The 22,976-nt window shown below is 39.8% G+C and overlaps 1 protein-coding gene and 1 pseudogene across 1 annotated transcript in view; one reads left to right on the forward strand and one right to left on the reverse strand.

The window, feature by feature from the left end:
• The window catches only part of RNF17 (ring finger protein 17), a 145,817-nt gene extending 123,173 nt beyond the window's left edge, over positions 1–22,644 (reverse strand). The window contains exons 1-3 of the mRNA XM_006879553.1: positions 22,515–22,644; positions 20,681–20,772; positions 7,289–7,380 (exon numbers count right to left, since the gene is read on the reverse strand). Of these exons, the coding sequence (XP_006879615.1) occupies positions 7,289–7,380; positions 20,681–20,772; positions 22,515–22,644 (314 nt within the window). The remainder of the gene's footprint in view (positions 1–7,288; positions 7,381–20,680; positions 20,773–22,514) is intronic.
• LOC102851447 lies at positions 9,143–9,445 on the forward strand (annotated as a pseudogene).
• Positions 22,645–22,976: the final 332 nt, after the last annotated feature.

Raw genomic sequence — 22,976 nt, forward strand, 5'->3', positions numbered from 1 at the left:
AAAAAAAAAACACAACCAGTTCCAAAAACAACAGATATCTAAAAGATAGCAGACAATGCCACATCAAACAAAGAAACAGGAAGTGATAACTTGAATAATACAGATTATCTTCTTCAGGAAGAACAAGTAATACAACTATTTAAAGATTTAAGAGAGATGTGAAGTACACACACAGAATTTCAGAAGCTAAAAAAAATAAGAAAATTTTTAAAACTCCTTGAAGATACAGTACAAGAGCTTAAATATCATAACAGACATTAGAAACAATACAAAAACAATAATTAGAAACTCAGAAGATTAACACTAAAATTTCAGATATAGAAATATATTCGAAGGACTAAAGGACAGGATCAAATAAATTGAACAGACTAGTAATTCAGAAAATAAATCCTCTGATAATAATTTATATGAAGAAAAATAACAAAAAAACAATAAAGGGAGTAAAGCACAAATTTTATGGAGGACACTATCAAACAGAAAAGTATATATGTGACTCAAATTCAAGAATAGGAAAAGAAAAATAAATCCAAAATGGAAATAAATAACAGGAAGAAACGTTGAAGATTTGTTAGCAGAAAACTTGTCTAACATTATGAAAGAGGAAAAGATGTCAATCTAGGAAGTTCTAAGAATCTTAGGGTAGGTCAAACAAGCCTCAATTAACCGGAACAACAAAAACCAAAAAACACCTGAAATACTATAAACTATCTTCTTCAATCTCAACAAAATTAAGAAGGAGATGGGAAAAATATCAGATATTTAACGACTGAGTAACAATAAATAACATTTACAAAGTAAAAAATTCCTAGAGGCAAATGAGAAAAAAACTACAAAATATGAGAGACAAAGGGAGACATTAGGTTTCAGGAGAGAAGGCATCATGAGGTAAGACACTCTTCCCCCAAGCCAGTACTTTCAGGTGTGTGTGGGGAGACAGAAGATTCCCTCCACTTGGGGATCCTTGCCTCTGCAGCTGTGGGACCATCCCAGGAGCCAAAACGGACAAGAGAATTTGAGACAGGAGCTACCAGCAGAGGAAAGACTTTCTTAGCTTTCTCAGCTGACAGGCTGAGCTGCAAGCAAAAAGAGCGGATTTGAAACCCACCTGGACAGAAACTGCTCAAGTGAAGCACTTGGTCTTTCACCACTCAGCCACTCCATAGGAGAAGGACAACAGAGTTTGTAAGAAGGGACTACAATAAGGCAATATTCCCACAGGGCAGACAAGAGAGAGCCTGAAGGACTTTAGGAAAAGCAAATTTCCTCAGAAAGGACTTTCAGTAGAGTCAGTGGCTCAATCTATAGAATAATCATTTTAAGCTGGCAACTAATCAATCAGTAACATCATAAAGATAAGAACTACTGACAACTTACACAGACACAACAGAAACAGCCTAACACTTACCAAGAAAAACTTCACGTAATGTCAAGAAAGCAGCAGGCAGCTTCAAACACTGTCAAAAACAAATTAAGCCTCCCCCCACCAAAGAAGATAATATTATAGATGAAGTAAATAAGAGTCAAGAAGGCAGAAGATATATGTTGTTACAGAGGTATTAAAACAGCTACAAAACACAGTACAAATGATAGAAGAAACAATGGAAGCCACAAATAAAGGGAATACCCAAGAAGTAGAGAAACAGGAGAAATATACTGATGTGAAGTGATCTGAACAGTTATGGAAGAAGGTGCAAATAATGGAAGAAACAATGGAAGCCATTAAGAAAGCTAATACTCCAAAGACAGGGAGCCAGATGAGAAGGAACTTGCACAACTGGAAGAAAATGCAAAATATGGAAGAAAGAATCAAAACCATAGATAAAGAGATACAAGAACTTAAAATCATGGCAAAACAAGAGAGGGTACACAGTACTTTCCAACACAGTACTGGAAATAACAGAAAGGCATGCAACTGCAATCCAAAATATTAACACCAAAATGGCAGAAGTGTCCAACATGCTGGTGGAACAAAAAAGAAGAGAAGAGACAGAGCGGAGAGTTGGTGAGCTAGAAGACAAGAACCTCAACGGAAGCATACTAGAAGAAATACCAGAGATGAGACATTAAAGGAAAATACTAGAATCAAACAAATGCTGCCCTACATGTGCTCACTAAGTTGTGCCAAGAAATCTGGAGGACAACCACCTGGCCAACTGACTGAAGAGATTTATATGTGTTCCCATTCCAAAGAAAGGTGATCTGACAAGAGTGCAGAAATTAGTGAACAGTATCATTAATATCCCATGCAAGTAAGATTCTGTAGAAAATGATCCAAAAACAACTGGGGCAACATGTCAATAGAGAACTGCCAGATGTGCAGGCTGATTTTAGAAGAGGCCGTGGTACTAGGGCTATTATAACTAATCTTAGATGGATCTTGGCTGCAAGCAGAGACTAACAGAAGAATGTCTATTTGTGTTTTACTGACTATACAAAGGCATCTGACTGTGTGGATCACAACAAACTGGCTCACTCTGAGAAGAAAGGGAATCCCAGAACACTTGATTGTGATTAGTTAAAAACCTATACTTGGACTAGGAGGCAGTCATTAGAACAGTGCAAGGAAATACTGCATGGCTCAAAATTGGGAAGAGTGTATGCCAAGGATGTGTCCTATTTCAATACTTTTCAATCTATAAACAGAATAAATCATCTGGGATACTGGGATCTGCAAAGAGGAATGTGGAAAGGGATTAGGGGAAGATTCATCAACAATCTACACAACCAAGCTTGATGAAACCGAAGAGGACCTGAAGCGCTTGCTGCAGAAAGTCAAGGTCTGAAGCCTTCAATATGGATTGAACAACAAGAAAACAAAGATTCTCACCTTTGGACCAATTGGCAGCATCATGGTAGACAGTGAGAAGATTGAGATTATTAACAGCTTCAATTTGCTTGGCTCCACAATCAACACTTTTGGTACCAGGAGCCAGGAAATCAAAAGACGAATTGCTCTGGGGAAGTCTGCTGTGAGAGGTCTCTACAGAATACTGAAGAGCAATGATGTCAGTCGTTTAGACTAAGGTGTGCTTCATCCAGGCCACAGTTTTTGCAATTACTTGCTAGGTGTCAGAAAGCTGGACAATGACTAGGGATGACAGAAGGAGAATTGATGCCTTTGGGCTGTGGTGTTGGAGAAGAGTATTAAATATACCATGGATTGCAAAGAGAACAAACAGGTTCATCCAACAGAGGGTGAAACCAGGCTGTTTTTGGGAGGCATGGATTCTGAAGCTTCATCTGACATACTTTGGACATGTTGCAAGTAGGGACCAGTCCTTGGAGAGGAATATCATGCTTGGGAGGGTGGAGGGACAGCACAAGAGAGGAAGACACTGGGTGAGATAGACTGATTCAGTGACTGGGGTATTGGCACAGGACAGAGCAAGGTTTAGGGCTGCTGTACATAGGGAAATCTCAGGAAAACCACTGAGAAAACTGTGAAAGTACTAGAAGAAAACTTCTCAGGTATTATTAAGAACCAGGAAATTCACATTCAAGAAGCTCAGCGAATACCAAATAAGAGTAGACCCAAAAAGAAAAACATCAACACATGTCAAATATAATAAAAGATGAAAATACTAAAAGCAACACAAGAAAAACAAAGAGTTACCTATAAAGGAAAAGCAATTAGATTAAGTTCTGATGTCTCAACAGAAATCACACAAGCAAGAAGACAAAGGGATGGCATATATAGAAAATGTAAAGAAAACAATTGCAAACTGAGGATCCTGTACCCAATAAAGCTCTCCATCAAATATGAAGGAGAAAACAGATCATTTTCAGAAAAGAAAAAATATAAGACATTTGTGAAAACAATATCAAATCTACAAAAAATTTTTAAGGGAAGTACTTAAAAATTGTGAACTCAAATTCAGATAGGTCCATTTCTGAGTTTGCAATTTTGACAGAAGTTGGTTCTTTGGAAAGGTTAACAAAATTGACAATCCAATGGCAAATCTAACAAACAAAAAAAAAATCAAAGTAACTCAAACAAGAAAATCAACAATTCCACAATATTATTAAATGAAATAAAAAGAATGGATTATTATGAGAAAATAGAACAGATTTGAAAATCTAGAAAAATAAACCCTTGATTTCTAGAACTGCATCGATCTAATTTAATAGAGACTGAAACAGATAATTTGAACAGACAGATAAAGGAAGAAACTGAACAGGTCATTTTTAAAAACCCAATCAACAAATACCCAAATTAAAGTCAGAAATTAAAACTACCAACAATAAAATAAAACTCTGGCTTCACTGGAGAATTCTTTAAAACATCCACAGAATTGTTGACACCAATTCTACTAGTTTTGTATAACATATAAAAGAATGATTATTCCCAAACTAATTTTCTGAAGCAAAAAGTCCCAATATCAAGTCAGGAAAAGATACCACTAACACAATAATAATAGTGTTGTTGTTATTATTATATACTTTCATAAACATAGATGTAAAAAGCCTCAACAAAATTACAGGCAAAAAAATCATTAATATGTAAAAAAATACTGTATCATAACCAAGTAAGGACTCATACCAGAAATATAAGAGTATTTCAATATTACAAAAACATTGTAATCCACTACATAAATAAAACAAAGGAAAAGAACCATATGATCCTATCAATCGATTAAAAGGCATTTGATAAAATCTAACACCATTCCAGATAGAAACTGTCAACAAGACTGGAACAGAAAGGAAGTTCTTCAACATAATCAAGGACATAAACATAAAACCATCAGCCAGCCTTGTAGTCAATGTAGAGACTGAAAACATTCCCTTCCCAATGAGCAGCAAACAAAGATGTACCTTTATCACCAATCTTACTGAACATTACATTGAAAGCCCTAGCCAGGTCACTAAATCCAGCAAGGGAAACAGAAGATACTCAAACTGGTAGAGAAAAAGGAAAATTTTCCCTATTCTATACATAGAAAATTGTGGAAACTCAGTGAGAAAAATGCTGGAACCAACAGATGTTAGCGAGTCACAGGGTACATAATCAACATAAAAATCAGGTGAATTCCTCTACACTACCAAACAGAATACTGAAAAGGAAAGAGGAAAATAGTTATCATTTACAGTAGCTATTAAAATAAGAAAATTCTTAGAAATAAATGTGTGTGTGTGTATATATATATGAATATATATATATATATATAAAATTTATACAAAAAGAACTAAAAACTGTATGACTTAAGTGTAAGATCCATGGAAGCAGAACACTATCACGTTCATGGATGACTTATATTACAAAAACATCAAATATTATTTATAGTGCTGCATTAGGTAAATCGGCTGTCAAGTACCTCTTTACGTTGTTAAGGAACAATGATGTCAGTTTAAAGACTAAGGTGCATCTGATCCAAGCCATAGTCTTTTCAATTATTTGTTATGCATTTGAAAAGTGAACAATGATTAAGCATTACAAAACAAGAATTAATGCCTTTGAACTACAGAGCTTGAAAAGAGTACTAAGTATCTCATGGACTGTCAAGAGAATAAACACATATGCCTTGGAGAAAACAGCTAGGGTCTCCTTGGAAGCAAGGAGGGTGGAACTTCGTCTCACATATTTTGGACATGTTGTTAGAATCAGGCACCAGTCCTTGGAAAAGGACTTCAGTTTGGAAAGATGGAAAAGAGCCTCAGTAAGAAGGACTGACCCAGTGAATGTTAACAACATGTTCAAATATATCAGAGATGATGAAAATGGCACAGGATGATAGAGGAAGTTCAGATTCATTGTTGATGGGGTCACTATGAGTCAGAGTCGACTCAATGTCACCTATCAACTAAGATACAAAGTAATCAAACTTCAGACTCTATACTGGAGACGGAGAAACAAATCATCGATTTTATATGGGAAGGAAAGACATCACAAATAAGTAAAGCAATGCTGAACAACAACATACCAGGAGGTTTCATGCTACTCTATTTCAGGATCCTATACAGCTTTAGTGATGTAGCAGGGAGTTTCAGTGCTAAGCCAAAGTCTATGCCTCTCTGGCAGTTTGAAAAAGATGAGCAATCTCCTTTGGTGTGATTTATAGCCTCCAAAAACCCAGTGGAGGGTCAACTCTGAGTCTGTCCTGACTTGACAGCAGTGAGTTATTTTTTTTTTTTTGTACAGTTACAGTAGCTGAAACAGCTTGATATTGGTACAACAGACATACAAAACAGTGGGAAAGAATCGAGACCCTACAGGTAAATCCATCTAGATAACTGATCTTTGACAAATAATAAAAATCCATTAAAGTAAAGACTGTATCCTTTAATGAATGATCACAGCAAAACTGGGTATCAATTTATAAGGGTGAATAAATGCAAGGTTCATTATCTTCACCATAATAAAAATAACTAAAGACAAACATCTAAATGTAAAACCTAACACTATCACCAAAAAGAAAATGCAATATACGATAATGAGGTGATCAGCACAGGACCATTAGAAAAAGACAGTACACCAGAAATAGACATCATAAGTAGACATTATTAAAGGCATACTACCATCAGAGAGTTGGACAATGACTAGGGAGGATAGAAGGAGAATCGATGCCTTTGAGCTGTGGTGCTGGAGAAGAGTATTGAATGTACCATGGACGGCCAAGAAAAGATTCATCGTAGAGAGGGTTAAACCAGGCTGCTCCTTGGAGGCAAGGATTCTGGGGCTTCGTCTGACATACTTTGGACATGTTGTAAGGAGAGACAGGTCTTTAGAGAGGGACATCATGCTGGGTAGAGTGGAGGGACAGCGCAGGAGGGGAAGACCCTCTATGAGGTGGATTGATTCAGTGACTGGGGTAATTGGGATGGGTGTGTCAGAGGCAATGAGATTGGCACAGGATAGAGCATGGTTTAGGGCTGTTGTACATAGGGTCGCTATGAGTCACAAACGACTGGACGGCACATAACAACAACACCACCAGTCAGTAATGACAGACACTTATCTGTAAGTGGCCACACAGGCAAAATGAACGGAAAAGGCCATGGAGGAAGGACCACCTCTATAACCAAGTAGTCTGAAGCTTCCTCTAATCCAGCACCATTAGCTTTGTTACCTATTTACATGGTATTCTCCCCCTCCCCCACTTTAAATAAAGGTAAGTTTCTTTCTTTAAAAGGTGGTTTCACACCCCCTTGACAGCTAAGACAAACTGTAAATTTCAAAAGTACTCTATAAACACTGAGTTATTATAAACACAATGACATTTATCAATAAACTTAACACTACTTTTTCAGAAATAAAATTTTAAATACTAAAATAAGAGTATATAGGACATACATTTTTGGCTGTAGTTTTTCCATGAAAGAATCTTCTTTAATACATCCATCTTTTGCATAGCATCCCTGTCTTGTAATTATAGTTGTAGCAACCTTAGGACAAAACAAGATCTTTTAAAAACTACAGAAAGCTATTCAACACCCAGTTTATCCAGAATACATGTGTACATGCAAAGTTTTATGGAATAATGGGGAAAAGAAGGATCTAACTGTTCCATTCATAAAGAAAACTTGAAATAACCTTTGTTCATTCTCATGATTTGCTCATTAAGAACCAAGCTGTTATCAGGTGACTCCATGGAAGAAGCTTAAAGGCCCTGAAACTACCTAAATGAAAAAAAAAACAATAACTTTGCTTGTAAGATCTTTTAATTTTGGCAAAAAAATGTTAATTCGATATTGTTAGTGCTATCAAGTTATGACCTTATGAAGAGATCAGAACCTTGCCTGATCCTACAACACCCTCATACCATGTCAAGCTCCAATCCACTGCAGTATTCAATGCATCAAGCTCCTTCAGGGCTTCCCTAACTCTCTACCTTTCCCAGCACGATGTCTCTCTCCAAGGACGGGTTTCTCCTGAAAATAAGTGCAGAGTGAGACCAAGTTTCACCATGCTTGCCTCTAAGCACCACGCTGGTTACACTTCCTTCAAGACAGATCTACTGGCTAATGACTCTAAGAACTGGTTCCTCCTGCAAATATGTCCAAAATAAGGGAGACCCTCCACATGATTTCCAAAACCGTCAATATCTGCAGGAGGAAGGCTGCCTATCTGTCTCTCTTGGAACATCTGTGGAGACGAACAGCTTACCTTTCAGTCAGTAGTCCCACATGTCATACAAACAAACTTAATGAAGGAGACAAGTGACGTTTCAATTAAATCTATATACTGGATATTAATACAGAATACAAATGTGTATGTCTGTAAATGTAATATAAAACACAAGGCATTTTAATTAAATGGAGCAAAGTCTAATCACTAATGTTACAGAAAATCAATCTGTCTAAAAAATAAAATTATATGCCCACATTACATCACATAAAATTATAACAGAAGGAATGTTGTTATGTGCTCGAGTTGCCCCCAACTCACAGTGATAGTGACCCTGTGTATAATCGCTCTGAAACCTGCCCTATTCTCAGCTAGTCTTACTGACTCCAACACACCTACCCTCATTTTCATTTTATATATATATATATACACACACACACACACACACTTTCAAAAGGCTAAAACTATGGAAAGAAAACATAGGATAAAAGTGTGTGTGCATGCACACAAAGCGTGTATTCAAAACGTTTATTATAAAAAGTATTTCTAATCAGAGAGAAACATGGAAGCCAAAAAAAAGGGGGGGAGGGGAGAACAAGCCAAAAAAGAAGCAGCATTTCTGATGACTAAATGCAGTAAAATTAGAAATGACAGATCTGGGAGAAGATTCTTATCATATGTAAGACAAAGGTCAGTATCTACGACGCATGAAAGGCTTTTACAAGATAGGAAAAAAACAACTGAAAAGGAAAATACGCAAAAGATCTGAAATAGCTTTTAAAGATCCTTACAATAGAGAAATCAAACATGAAAATTATATGACCTCACCAAGAGTCAGGGAATTGCAATTTAAAGCAACTAGTAATTCTTTTTTTTTTTTTTTCATTCCATCCAAATGGCGTGGGGTAGGATGAGAACAATGATAAAATATATAAAAAGTATGAGTGCCTAAAATGTTCACCAATGTAAGAAAACAATAGCACATCTGTACAATGATTCACGATGAACCACTGGAAAGAGTGTTTAAGATTTCACAAGAATACAAAACGGGAAAAAGGCAGCCCTAGACGTACAGCGGCCATGGCTGTGTACTATCCTATGGCCGTGAGCCTTAACAAGGGCCACAAAGTCACCAAGAACGTGAGCAAGCCGAGGCACAGCCGCCGGCACGGGCGTCTCACCAAGCACACCAAGTTCATGCGGGACATGATCCGGGAGGTGTGTGGCGACACACCATGGAGCTGCTCAAGGTCTCCAAGGCCAAGCGGGCCCTCAAGTTCATCAAGAAAAGGGTGGGGACACACATCTGTGCCAAGAGGGAGGCGAGAAGAACTCAGCAACATCCTGGCCGCCATGAGGAAGGCAGCTGCCAAGAAGGACTGAGTCCCCAAAAGCCCATCTGATGTAATAAAGTGTAACAACAACAAAAAAAACCCAACAGGAAAAAAGCAGCCTGCCAACTACACAGTCTGCTGCCATTCCGTGTGCTGGATCTGGTTGCTTCTACTTTGCTTTGATGCTAACCTTTAGGCCACCAGCACTGTAAATACCAGCAGGGTCACCAATCCTACTCAGGTTTCACTGGAGATTCCAGACTAAGCCTGACTTTAAATAAAACAGGACTGATCATCTACTTCTGAAACAAGCTTTTAAAAGATTCCATGAATAAGAGAAGAACACTGCTGGTTCTCCTGTCAGAAGATGAGCCCGTTAGGCTGGATGGCACGGGAAGACCTCCCTCCTCAAGGTAGAAAACTCCAGTTCTGTGCCGTGGAGCTGGGGATGATTCCCTGCTGACCCTCCAGCAGGTTCTCAGCTTCTGTAAATCACATGGGAAGAGAATGCCCGACCCTCTCCCACCGAACAGCCAGTGGAGAGAGAGTTGCAATCCTCAACACTAGTTGACTGTATTAACATGGATACAGCAAAGCTTTCACACAATGAAGGGCCTTCATCTACAGATGTGACAAGACTTGAAAGGAAGATAAATGAAGTTAGCATCCTCTGATAATTGAAGCATAGATTGCACGGATTCTAGAAAAAGTGGAAGTTGTCAAAAAAGAAATTAAATTTTAAAAGCTAAACATACTAGGCATTAGTGAGCTGAGATGGACTAATACTAGCCATTTTTAAATTACTGAAGAGAAATGGTGTTGCATTTAATGGCAAAAAGAACATTTCAAGATCTATTCTGAAGAACTCCATAGTGAGTGACAGGATAACACCCACATGCATACAAGGGAGATTCCCTAATGTATCATTCAAATATACACAATAACTACTAAATCCAAAGATTAAGCTATTAAGGATTTCTACCAACCTTTGCAATCTATAAATGATCAAACATGCACATAAGATGCATTAGTATTAACTGGTGACTTGAATACAAATGTTGGAAACAAAAGAGATTGCTGTTGTTATGTGCTTTCAAGTTGCCTGTAACTCATAGTGACTATGTACAACAGCTCTAAACTCTGCTTTATCTTGTGCCAATCTTACTGTCTCTGACACATCTACCCCCATTATCCCAGTCACTGAATTAATCCATCTCACCGAGAGTCTTCCTCTCCTATGCTGTCCCTCCAACCCTCCCGAGCATGACGTCCCTCTCCAAGGAGTGGTCCCTCCTTGCAATATGCCCAAAGTATGTCAGGTGATGTTTCAGAATCCTTGCCTCCAAGGATGAACCTGTTTGTTCTCCCAGCAGTCCATGGTATATTTAATCCTCTTTTCCAGCACCACAATGCAAAGGTACCAATTCTCCTTCTATCTTTCTTAGTCATTGGCCAGCTTTCTGATGCACATAGCAAGTAACTGTGAAGACCATGGCATGGATGAGGTGCACATTAGTTCCGAGACTAACACTGTTGCTTTTCAGTACTCTGAATGGGTTTGTGACAGCTGACTTTCCCAGTTCAATTAGTCTCTTGATTTCCTGGCTGCTGGTACCAAGAGTGTTTATTGTTAAAAAAAAAAAAAAGCTGTTAATAATCTCAGTCTCTTCACCATCCATCATTGGTCCAGTGGTGAGAATCTTTATTTTCTTAATGCTGAGCTTCAAATAATATTGAAAGCTTCAGTCCTTGACCTCCTGCACCAAGTGCTTCAGGTCCTCCTGAGTTTCAGCAAGCAGGATAGTAGTATTTGTGTAACGCAGATTGTTGACGAGTCTTTCTCCAATTCTGATGCCCCATTCTTCCTCAGGAAACTCAGTCTCCTAGATGATCTGTTATACATACAGACTGAAAAGATATGGAGATAGGATACATCCCTGGTGCATACTTTTCCTGATTTTGAACCATGCAGTGTTGCTCTGTTCTGATGACTGCCTCTTGGTTCAAGTACAGGTTGTTCAGGTAAGTACAGTCAAATGTTCTTGGATTCCCATTCTTCTCAGATTCAAACACAGTTTGTTGTGATCCACACAGTCAAATGCCTTTGCATAGTCAATGAAACAGAACATTTCTTTGGTACTCTCTTGTTTTCAGCTAAGACCCATCTAACATTAGCTGTAATATCTCTAGTACCATAGCCTCTTCTAAACACAGCCTGCACATCTGGCAGTTACATGTTTAAAATTAGGAAAGATGTACATCAGGGTTGTAGGCTTTCTCCATATTTGTTCAACCTGTATGCTGAGCAAACTATTCAAAGAGTTAGACCAGTGCTATTATATCTGGAGGAACACTCTTCCACTTTGTACATCACTCTTTGTCAATGCACAGTATGAAGTAACCTGGGTTGTTGTGATGCTGAACCTTGTGCCATTGGGGTATCATATGCCAGAATGGCTTCCCAATGTGGACAGTGTTTTGTGGAGCTCCCAGTTGCAAAACAGGTTTGGAAGCAGGAGTAGCATCCACTTCCTAAATCACATGCCTCTGGAAACACTATGAACTTGGTGAAATGATGACACTTTTGTTCACAGAGTTGCTATGAGCCGCACTCAACTCAATGGCAATCAACAACAAGAAGATTACAGGAAAATGAATGTGGTTGGAGGAAGATTCAACAACCTGTGTTAAGAAAATGACATAATCTTGCTTGGAGAAAGTGAAAAAGACTAAAAGCACTTATTGAAGAAAATCAGAGTACAGCCTTCAATATGGATTACATTTCAATATCAAACAAAAATTCCCACTACCAACGGGCACTGTATCACGACAGACAGAGAAAAGATTGAAGTTGTTAATGGTCTCACTTTACGTGGATCTACAATCAATATCCAAGGTGGCATCAGTCAAGGAATGAAAAGATGTGCTGCCTTGTAACATCTGTTATCAAGGACTTCTAAAGGTATCAAGGGTATGAATTTAAAGATGAAGATGAGCCCGATCCAAGCCATGGTTTTTTTCAATTACTTTTTTTAAGCATATGCAATTTAGACACGGAATAAAGTAGATCAAAGGAGGACTGAAACTTTTGAACTGTCATACTGAAGAAGAGTACTGAAGATCGGAACAAACAGGTCTGTCTTGGATTAGGTACAACCAGGGTGCCCCTCAGAGGCAAGGATGGTGAAATGTCATCTCAAAATACGTGAGCAGGCTGTCAGGAGAAGTAGGTGGTTGAGGGGGGAAAAATGCTGGGAAAATCAGAGAAAGAGAGGAAGACCCTGAGTGAGAGACTGCCCCAGTGACTGCAGTAAAAGTCTTGAATTAGGTGGACAGAGTGACAAAGGAGTGAAACAGGCCAGGGTCACACCTGCTGTTCACAGGGCTGCTACCCGGAGTAATTGACAGCACTCAACAACAACAAATGTTAAAATCTCCCACTACTGGGAAAGATCCATCCTTCGTTGTCAAAATGGTGGTTTTTAAAGTCAACACTACTCATTAGTTTGTTAGACAAGTAAGATTATTAAACATTTGGACTGAATATGATTTATTTGTGTGTGTGTGAGAGAGAGAGAGAGAGAGACAGAGAGAGAGAGAGAAATGGGGAGTAAGTTCTAACTCTTATACTCCTTTTCTCCCCTTTGGTTTTACAGTTAATATGTTAAAGGTTAATGTTCTTAAATTTGATATTGGGCATTTCTTCCAGAAAGCTCACAGAAATATGAAATATTTTAGTGAAAATTCTCCTAAATAGCCTCATCTTGTAACACAGATAACAAAAGTCCCTCTCCTCCTACTGTGCCCAAGAAATACCTTGTCATTTAAATTTACTTTTGTTGTTATGTGCCATCGAGTCGCTTGCGACTCATAGCGACCCTATGCACAACAGCCCTAAACTCTGCTCTGTCCTGTGCCAATTGCACTGTCTCTGACACTCCCATCCCAATTATCCCAGATTTGTCCTGGAAAGGGTTAAACCGGGTGGCTCCTTGGAGGCAAGGATTCTGAGGCTTCGTCTAACATACTGTGGACATGTTGTGAGGAGAGACTGGTCCTGGGAGGGTGGAGGGACAGCGCAGGAGGGGAAGGCCCTCTATGAGGTGGATTGATTCTGCTTAATATTATGAAAAATGGCTAGAACAGTAGGAGTGATCCCTTATAAAATTTAATCTGTATCTTTTTAATTTTTATAAAAAATACTTCTAATACACGGAATTTTCACATGTACTGATTAGCTATCAAGTGGAACTGTGATAGTATAGTTCATATAGTTAAGAGAAGGACATCAGACTTGGAAAGGTGGAGGGGCAGCAAAGGAGAGGGAGACCCTCAACCAAGTGGACTGGCACAGTACTGCAGCAATGTGCTTGAATGTGTCAGAGATTCTGAGGATGGCACAGGATGGGACAGGTTCACAGGGCTGCTTGACTTGATGGCACATAACAATAAACAAAAGTGACACAGTGACTAAGCATCTGGCAGCTAAAGTAAAGGTAGGTGGTTTGAGTCCATCAGCCGATCCACAGAAGATTTGGCAGTGTGCTGCCATAAAGCTTTATAGTTTGGGAGCTGAATGGGGGAGTTCTACTCTGTCCCACAGGGCTGCTATGAGTTGGGATCAACTTGATGGTAGTGACTGGTTTTGGTTTGGGTAATAGTTAGACGAGTTCTCCCTTCCCCATGGCTTAACAGATTTTCCAAAGTGGGTCCTGACAATGCAGATATGTCAGTATTTCTGGAACAATAATGGAATATGATCTTATCCTTGGGGAAAGAAAACCCTTCCATCTCGCTGTATGAAACTATACAGTGATTATCTTACCTAATCAGAATACCAGTCAAAATCAGAAAAAGGTCGTTCTAAAAAAACCACCTCACTATGAAAGAAATAGATCAATCCACATTTACTCAAACTCGGAAATGAAGATGCCCATTAACCATTAATGAAATAATGTTATGTTTAAGTTAAAAATATAACGGCATTATCTAGGCCTTTGGTGTAAAAGGTAAATTAGGAATAAAAATCCAACATCCACTGTTGCCTGTTGGATAACAGGTTTAAGTTCAATTAACTTACTGAATTAGAGGACACACCAGTGCACCTGAACAGCTAGCTGGCAGGTGGGTGCCTTTCGGTATCTTCATAGAAACTCTGCCCATGTGGTTAGCCAGGTAAAACTCTGGTACCAGACTATCACTTCAACACTCAATGCTATGAACTCCAACTCATGGTGGCCCCACATTTTTCAGAAAATTTTTCAGTTTTCAATGGCTAGCTGCACAAATAACTTAATGATCAGTACAAAACTAGGTCCTATAAGGCAAAATCAACAACATTCCAAACTGCTGGGCCACTCCATCATCTCTGACATTAATCATTCTTTCCCCTTCAGTCCTCCCACTCCATTTTTGTGTTTGGGTTCTGTAATCTGCTGGAAGGTCTCAGAGAAACTCAGATACTGTCAGGGAAATAACTCACGTGACTGTGGATTGTGTAAGCCAAAGGATGTAGTTGTAGAGACTGATGAGTGGTAGCGGGCCAGGTGTCGGCTAGCTGTAGTCACCAGTGCTGCTGGATCAGAGTATTCCTTTATACAGGATCTCAGGTGTATAAACCACACTCTCAGTGCTAAGGGCTTGCCCTGCATTCCCAAAGACATGGGTTCAAATCCATCAACTGCTCTGCAGGAGAAGGATAAGCAGCCCCTTCTCACCCCAAATGCAATTTTAAAACCCCCTGGAGGGTCAGCTAGGAGTCAATTCCAACCTGACAGCACACAACAGGAGAACTAAGTGTAACTGAGAAGCCAAACAAACAGACTCCATTTTATGCAGCAGTCACTCCATTTACGTAACTAAAGCCTGTGTGGAAAATTTCTGCCCTGAACCCTAAAATTTTCTATTGACCCATTTCCCAAAATAGCAGTTGCTACTGTTGATAAACCCAAGATGTAGATGTTTTCCACTGTACCCTTGATAAACCCAAGATGTGGGTGTTCTGTACTGTACCCGTGATTGTGCGACTGTACCCTTAGAAATATGTCAACAGCAGGATATTTTAGCCTGGGCCCAAGCAGTCCAGCACCTGGGGAGGTGTAAGGGTATAAAAGCACCTAGCTGGAGCCAGGGAATTGGGAACCCTGCTGTGTTGCTGGGAACCCTGTTGGGTTGCTCAGACAGACACACACACACACACACACACACACACACACGTGCAGCAAATAATCTTGTAATCCTGCAATGTGTCACTCTTAATGCGTTAGCATAACAGTGATTTGGGGTCACATCTCCTAGGTCGAGTGGGGCTTCTAAATGTGTCCCACTCTAATCTACCTCCTGAATTTAACAAAATAAGTTGTTCTTGAATAAGGCCTTAAGCACAAAGACTAGGAGCACAAATGGAAAGCTACGGATCTGAGAGCCATACTATTTCACTCACTGGATCACATGGGCATTTTGGAAGTACATCACCAAGTCTTTCTTACTCGAGACACCGAGTTTCTAGGTTTCTGATTCTCAGTTGAGCCTGCTACCATGTGCACCGCCCACAGACGCTTGGCACCAGGCCATCCTGGCTCAGATCCTGCCCATCATTAAGGAGGGGCACAGAATTTACACCACAGAATTTTTTTGTATCTCTGTTTTCTTATCTGTAAGATGGAAATGAAAAGTACATCTCTACTGAGAGTTTAGGAAGGGCTGAATAAAGTGTTTATAAGTTCTCCTTTGGTGATTTAAAACTTGTTAGATGTTACCATAAATGAAAACATTTTTATACTGGCCCAGGAATCCTGGTAGCATGCAATGCCAACCAAAAGGTAACACATCATATACTTATGTATTATTTTCCCATTAGTTTATGGATTTATTGTTTAAATCATAGTTATTGTCATATACTAAAGATCTGGAACCTACCCACAGCTGATGCTCCCATGGGTTTTCAGAGGCAGCTGATCGCACGGGAGGAGACTGCCCATCTTTCTCCCGAAGAACAGCTGGTGGCCGTGAACCATGTGTCTTTAGGACTACAGTGAAGTTTCTTGCCAATAGGTCACTTGTTGTTGATGATTGCCTTCGAGTCAAGGTCGACTCATAACGACTCTATGAACAAAAGACCTAATGCCTTTCCATAGCTAACATTGTTTCTCCAAGTTCATAGTTTCCAGTTCACAGCTTCCATGTCATTTAGGAAGTAGATGCCACTCCTTCTTCCAAACCTGTTTTACAACTGGGATCTCCACCAAACACTGTCCACAATGGGAAACCATTCAGGTATTTGTCATCCCCATTGCACAAGGCTCAGCATCATAGCAAACCCAGGTTACCTCATTTAGTACATTGACAAAGAGTAATGTGCAAAGTATAAGAATGTTCCTCCCGATAACAGCCCTAGTCTCATTTAGCAGTGGTTAAGTGTTGTTGAGACAAATATGACTCAAAGTAAGCTTTGCACAAAAGACCTGAAATCTGTTCTATAATTAACATAATTTCTGTACATTTACAAGAGAGGTTGTAGTTTTTCCAGAGGCATCTAGTTTAGGACGTGGATGTCACTCCTGCTTCCAAACATGAATCAATCTGGAAGCTCATCCAAACATTGTACATAATGGGTAACCACTATGGTATCTGACACGACTATGGGATAGTGTTCAGTAGTATCACAGCAACTCCAAGTTGTGCAATACAGCAAGTAGACAAATGATTACTGTGTCTTTAAAAGAATATTCTTCTAAAATTATAAGAGCTCCCAATCGTATAGAAAGTAAAAAGAATTACACACAAAAAATATAAAAAAATAAGGGGAGCTCTGGTGGCCTAGTGGCAAGAAGCTGCAACTACAATCCCAGAGGTGCACGGTTCGAATCCACCAGATGCTCTGCCGGGGAAGGAGGGGCAATCTCCTCCTGTACCAGTCAGATCTGATTTGACGGTACACGCACACAAAATAATAAAATAAAATAAAAAAAAATTAAAAACAAAAAATATTAAAAAATAAAAATAAAATGATACTGACTTATATTTACCTCCGTAGTTATCTTTACGAGTTTTTTACCTTCAAGTTGCTGTCTAATATTCTTTCATTTTGAAGGGGAAGCAGAAACCCCATTTTTTATAAACCCCCATTAGCGCTAGAGGCAGAAGTGGGCCATAAAAATTCTTGGCTTAGGGCAAACATGAGTGCCCCGGGTAAAGCCTAGTCTGTCCTTAAAAAAGTAAGGAATTAATTAGTGTCTACGTGACACAAAAAGAGTAAAGGTGGGCAAAGTAACCAGCCCATCAAAAGCCGACCAAGTGACTGACCCCCCGGCCCACCAATCTCTTTTGCCCTACCAGGGGCACTCAAAAAAAGCTATACAACCAAGTGGGAGGGAAAACTCGGGGCTTTTTTCCTTCACCACCTTCCTGGGGAAGGGGAAAGCCTCCTTGTGTGGAAAATTAAATAATAAACGCTCTTAAAATTTCAGATGTGTTTTTGGATTTCTTTGAGGGGCATTTCGCGGGCACAACAACTTCAGCCTCAAGGAGGTCTCAGGCAATCCCTGAGCTATGTACGGCCAACTTACGTATAACCTATAATATCGAATCAACCCCTGAAAGCCTTCACACTCTCATTGCCCTGGATCTGAAAGGCTGGCGGTTCAAATCTGCCAGCCATTCTGTCAGGGATAAAAAAAGAACCAGGAAACTACTGTTAAGATTTACATTTATCAGAAACCTCAACAGAGGGTCACTCTGAGGTGGAATCCACTCAACAGTAGTGGGTTTGTTTAATACCTGCCAAGTCTTTCTCCCATGATGAGTAGGTCTAATATGAACATAGGCATTTAAATCTTATCTTTTTTAGATCATATCCTTAAATATTCTGCAAATTCAGACTTTTCACTAATTTGGACTACGGTCTTCTGTCTATACTTTAAATATTGTTGTTGTTAAGTGCTGTTGAGTCTTAGACAGCTCATGGTGACCCTATGAACGAAAGACCTGAACACTGGTATTAACTTTCATCGTTTCTACAAGTTCAAAGGGTTTCCGTAGGCAAGCTATTAAGGAAGTGGATGCCACTCCAAAGTTTAAATATTAGACAGAAATAAAAATATAAACTCTTAAAACTAGTAAAAGCATGATGGCAACTTCAGAAATCTTTCTCAAGGGACTCCTTTATATGGGAACCAACTCAAGTGCATCTCAAAAATCTGAATACAATTACTTCTTTTTTACATGGGTGGAAGGGTGAAAGAACAGATGGATAGAACAGGTCAGGTATTTCTCAAAGAAAAAAGCAGGACAAAGCTAATAAAAATTATTTAAAATCATACTATTAAAGACCATTATTGTAGAACAAGTACAAGGACCCAAGGAGGGAAGGGGGGCGCAGAGGTGAAGATGGACGGGGCGGGGCAAACTTTAATCACAGAGTTGCACAATTTGATGGATGCAGGGAGGGGTGAGTAAAGGAAAGGGGAAAGATACGGTGTGAAAAACAGCTTGAAGTTTGTAAGTAAACCAGCATAAAATAAAAAAATAAACACGACCCAAACATATTGCAACCTTAATTTAAAATAAAACTCAATTATTTTGTAACCACATTATGAACTTGCTATCCAAAAATCCCAAAAATAATGATTTAAGACCATAAACATGAAGTCAGTTGGTAAAAATAACAAAAGATTACTATTAAATTTATTCTCTCTTTTTTTAGATATCGAACAAGATGGGCACAAGCAGAGGCACTTCTAGACACCTGCTCTTTTCTTTTTTATCAACTACAAAATTAAATGTAGGAATTAACTAATAAAACCACAGGGCCCAGCCTATCCGAGCAGTCCCAGGATGGAATAAGCAGAGGTAGGAATTTCTTACACTAAAGGCCCTAACTTACAATACATGTAATTCTAAAATGCTGCTGTTAGCTGCCGTCATGGTAGAACAGACTCGCAGCTGACCCTCCTCCAGTGGGTTTTCAGATGCTGCCAATCACACTCATGGAGAATGGCCACCTTTCTTTTTTGGAGTAGCTGGTAGATTTGAACCACCTGCCTTTGGGTCAGTGTTGTAACTGCTTACCACTAAGATGTCAAAAAGACATATTCTAATATAGAAAATTTTCTGCTATAATTAAAACTTACAGAAATGACAATATGCCTGTGCTTACCATATGTAACCAGCAAAGCAGTTAGTCCACACCTAAATAATCAAGGGTGGATTATCATGTGTTCTTTTCAGACTTAATAAAGAACTTCTACATAATTCAGATTTAATGCTTAACAATACTTTAAGAGAAAGCACATATTACTTCTATCTTACAAAGAAACTCAAGAGTCAGGTAACAGAACTGAGACTGCATCCTATGTCTTCTATTACCCTATCAACTATCTGCCCCAGTGTCCCAGAAAGGAAATCATATAAATCATGACCATCTGCTCTCGCAAGATTTAAGTTTTAAAGATGCAAGTTTTAAGAACTCTGTTAACGGAACTTTCCAGAAGAAGGCTATAAAAATTTAACTCCATTTGAAGCTATACTAAATGCAAACAGTGCTTGTAATGCAAAACCCTTAATCTTCTCACAATTTTTGAGTGGATAACCTTTAAATTTAGGGTAATTTAATTATTTCTGTGCTTTCATTGCACTTTAATTAGGTGAGCATTTAACTTCTGCCCATGGTTTTGCTTCTCTTTCTTTTTTTTTAATACTATGGCATACCTTCCAATCTAAATCTGATGACACACAAAAGTTAGGAGGGCAGAGAACCTACAATACTTGTTTACATGGATGATGCTGGTGAGAAAAAGCATGTACAGAGTTAAGAAGAGGATGACAAAAGAAAAACAGATGTAACACAGCACTCTTAGTCTACAATTTTCCAAAGAGGTCTCAAGAATTTAAAAGTGTGGGCTGGCAAACATATGCATTAGCCTTTTCTCTTCCTTGGTCCAATTCCAAATCAGGGCACTGTGTGGCAAGGAGCTACACAGCCAAGTCGAAGTTATGACGTTTGACTCCAGCACCTGCCCCATGGGAGAAAACCAGGCAATCTCCTCCTATGCGATTTACAGCCTTTGAAAATTCACTGGCAGGTCAGCTACGAGCTAGTTCCAACTTCACAGCACACAACAATTATAAATTAAGACAGGAAAAGTTTTATCTTTCATTAGGCTATGCGACATAAAACTCAGCAAAATGTCAAGTTTTAGTTTCCAACTATCAATATGTTTTATTGTCCTAACATGTCTACCTTTAACACTAAAAAGTAATGCATCTGTTATGAAAAATTATTTACCTCACATTCAGGGCACACAACTGTGCTGCCTTCAGTTTCCAACAAGCACGGCTCACAAAAGGCATGTCTACATCGAAGCTCATGGTGGTGACCTGCGGATGAAATCCTCTGGTAAATGAAATGCCATACAGTTTGCTTACAATGAATGGGCAGTAGTGGCCTGAGTGGATCTTAAAAGGAGATTCTATTGTTTAGGACGGAGCACTGGTGGCCCACTGGTAAAACGTTGCACTATGATCCAGAAAACACAGTTTTAATCCACCAGCTGCTCCATAGGAGAAAAAATGGACAACCTCTTCCTGTGTGATTAAACTTTTGCCTCTGAAAAATCAAAGTAGAGGGTCAGCGATGGGTCAGTTATGACTCAGTGCTACAACAGCAACAACACTGGCTAGGAAGAGCTATCTAATTTAACCAGAAATGAATGTGAACTAATTTTAAAATATTTGCATGTGTTATTCACTTGATGGTATTTGGTACCCACCACATTTTTCATTTGCCCTTTTTTAAAATCACACAAGGTACCGTCACGTATTTAATTTGATCTTTGGAAGTATCATGGTTTAGTATGACAGGAATACATTCAACCTAGAAATGAAAAATAATACTTCAGTGATAAACCAGGTTTCTGTTCGGTTGTGTTTCTAAGTGCAGAATTCTTTGTACTTGGTCCTATTCTCTATTCATTTATATGTTCATTTCTCAGAGAGGAAGCAGAGGCCTTGAGAGCAAGAGGCTAAATTAAGACACAGAATATCCCTTTTTCTAAAGGAAGATGCTTTGCTCCTAACAATGTATGATGTGGCCTCAGGCATCCCATATAGGGGAGAAGCCAGGTGCTACACACACATTCCTAAGAGAACCATTTTCACAAAGGCAGCTTTTATTTAAAGCCACAAGTAGTGCAAAAGGCTAGAGGTTCAAGTCCATGGCAAGGTGACTCAGAAGAAAGGTCTGGGGATGTAACAGCCAAGAAAATTCAAGCCTCTGAAAAGCCCTGAAATACAGTATGAAGTAGCCATGACCTGGAATCAATTCAATGGCAATAGGTGGTGGTGGTGGGTGTTAACTGTGGGTTTTTTCAAGCTCTATGTAGCATTTTAAGTTCATCATAAGAATACTGACTTCACTATGTCTCTGAACAACTGTCATTTAAAAGACTTTTCATGATTAAATAGTAAAAAGAAAAGGGGAAAATACACGACTGTAGAGACTCACACTTTGTTACCAGCCAGGAGGGAGGGCCATGGTTTCGCTGCTAAACTAACAACAATGGTGATCACTTAATTCTTTTAAAAAAGCTTTCCAGCTTCTTCCTGCCAGCCCAAACATCTGAAACTTGCGTGCAATCAAGCTAAATCTGGAATCCTTGTATATCTGTGCATTAACACCATAGGGGTCTGTTACTGCTACTTGTTGTTGTGGGGTGTGTTGTGTTGTGTTGTGTTTTTTTAAAAAAAAAAAATAAAAAGCAAAAATTACTATACAAGAAAAACATTATGTAGTGACCACAGGCAATTTCTCCAATTAGAGGAAAGCGGGCGCTCGGGAAGGGGGCAGAGATGACCCCGCTGAGCCTCCATCCTAACGGCTGCGGCCAACGGGTGGACTGGCCGAGGGGCAGCGGTCCCTGGGGGGGGAGTCCTTGCACGTCCCCCTTTCACACCAGGCACCGATTACCGTCCACCCCCGCTGCACCACCACCTCGCAGCTCTCGTCCAACAGCCTCACGCTCGCTGCTGCCCAGCGGGGAAACTGAGGCCGGGCAGGCCGGCGGGGGTGGGGGGGAGGGCGGCTCCGGGCGCGGCCGGGCCCTACCCATCGAGGTGCTCACCTGCTGCCCTGGGGGCTCTCTTCCCACACAGGACGCACTGATTCTCCGCTGCACCCCAGGGGCGAGTCTTCCGCCCCATCTGCGTGTAGGACGATTGAGAGAAGCCTGGCGTCGACTTAGCAGCCGCCATTGCCTGCCGAGGCAGTTCTGGAACCACAGCACCGCGTGCCAGTTCCTGTGCGCTCAGTGACCAATCCCAGAGGAAGGCCTTTCCAGTTAGCCAATCAGAACAATCCCAGAGGAAGGCATTTCCAGTTAGCCAATCAGAGGGCAAAGCTTTTAAAGCCCGCCTCCCCCATCTCCCAGGAGTGAGTGAGCTCAACCTTGCAGCTGGGTGGGGGATATACAGGGTGGCTTCTGGGCGTTGGCTCTCCAAGAAAGGTAGGTAGTGAAAGACCTTTCACTGTGCAAATCCCATCCAAAGCACACAATCAATTAAAATACAAATCCTGTTTATTGTTA

This window comes from Elephantulus edwardii, unplaced genomic scaffold (assembly GCF_000299155.1).
Source record: "Elephantulus edwardii isolate Elephantulus edwardi_28Jun2011 unplaced genomic scaffold, EleEdw1.0 scaffold00004, whole genome shotgun sequence".
Lineage (NCBI taxonomy): Eukaryota > Metazoa > Chordata > Mammalia > Macroscelidea > Macroscelididae > Elephantulus > Elephantulus edwardii.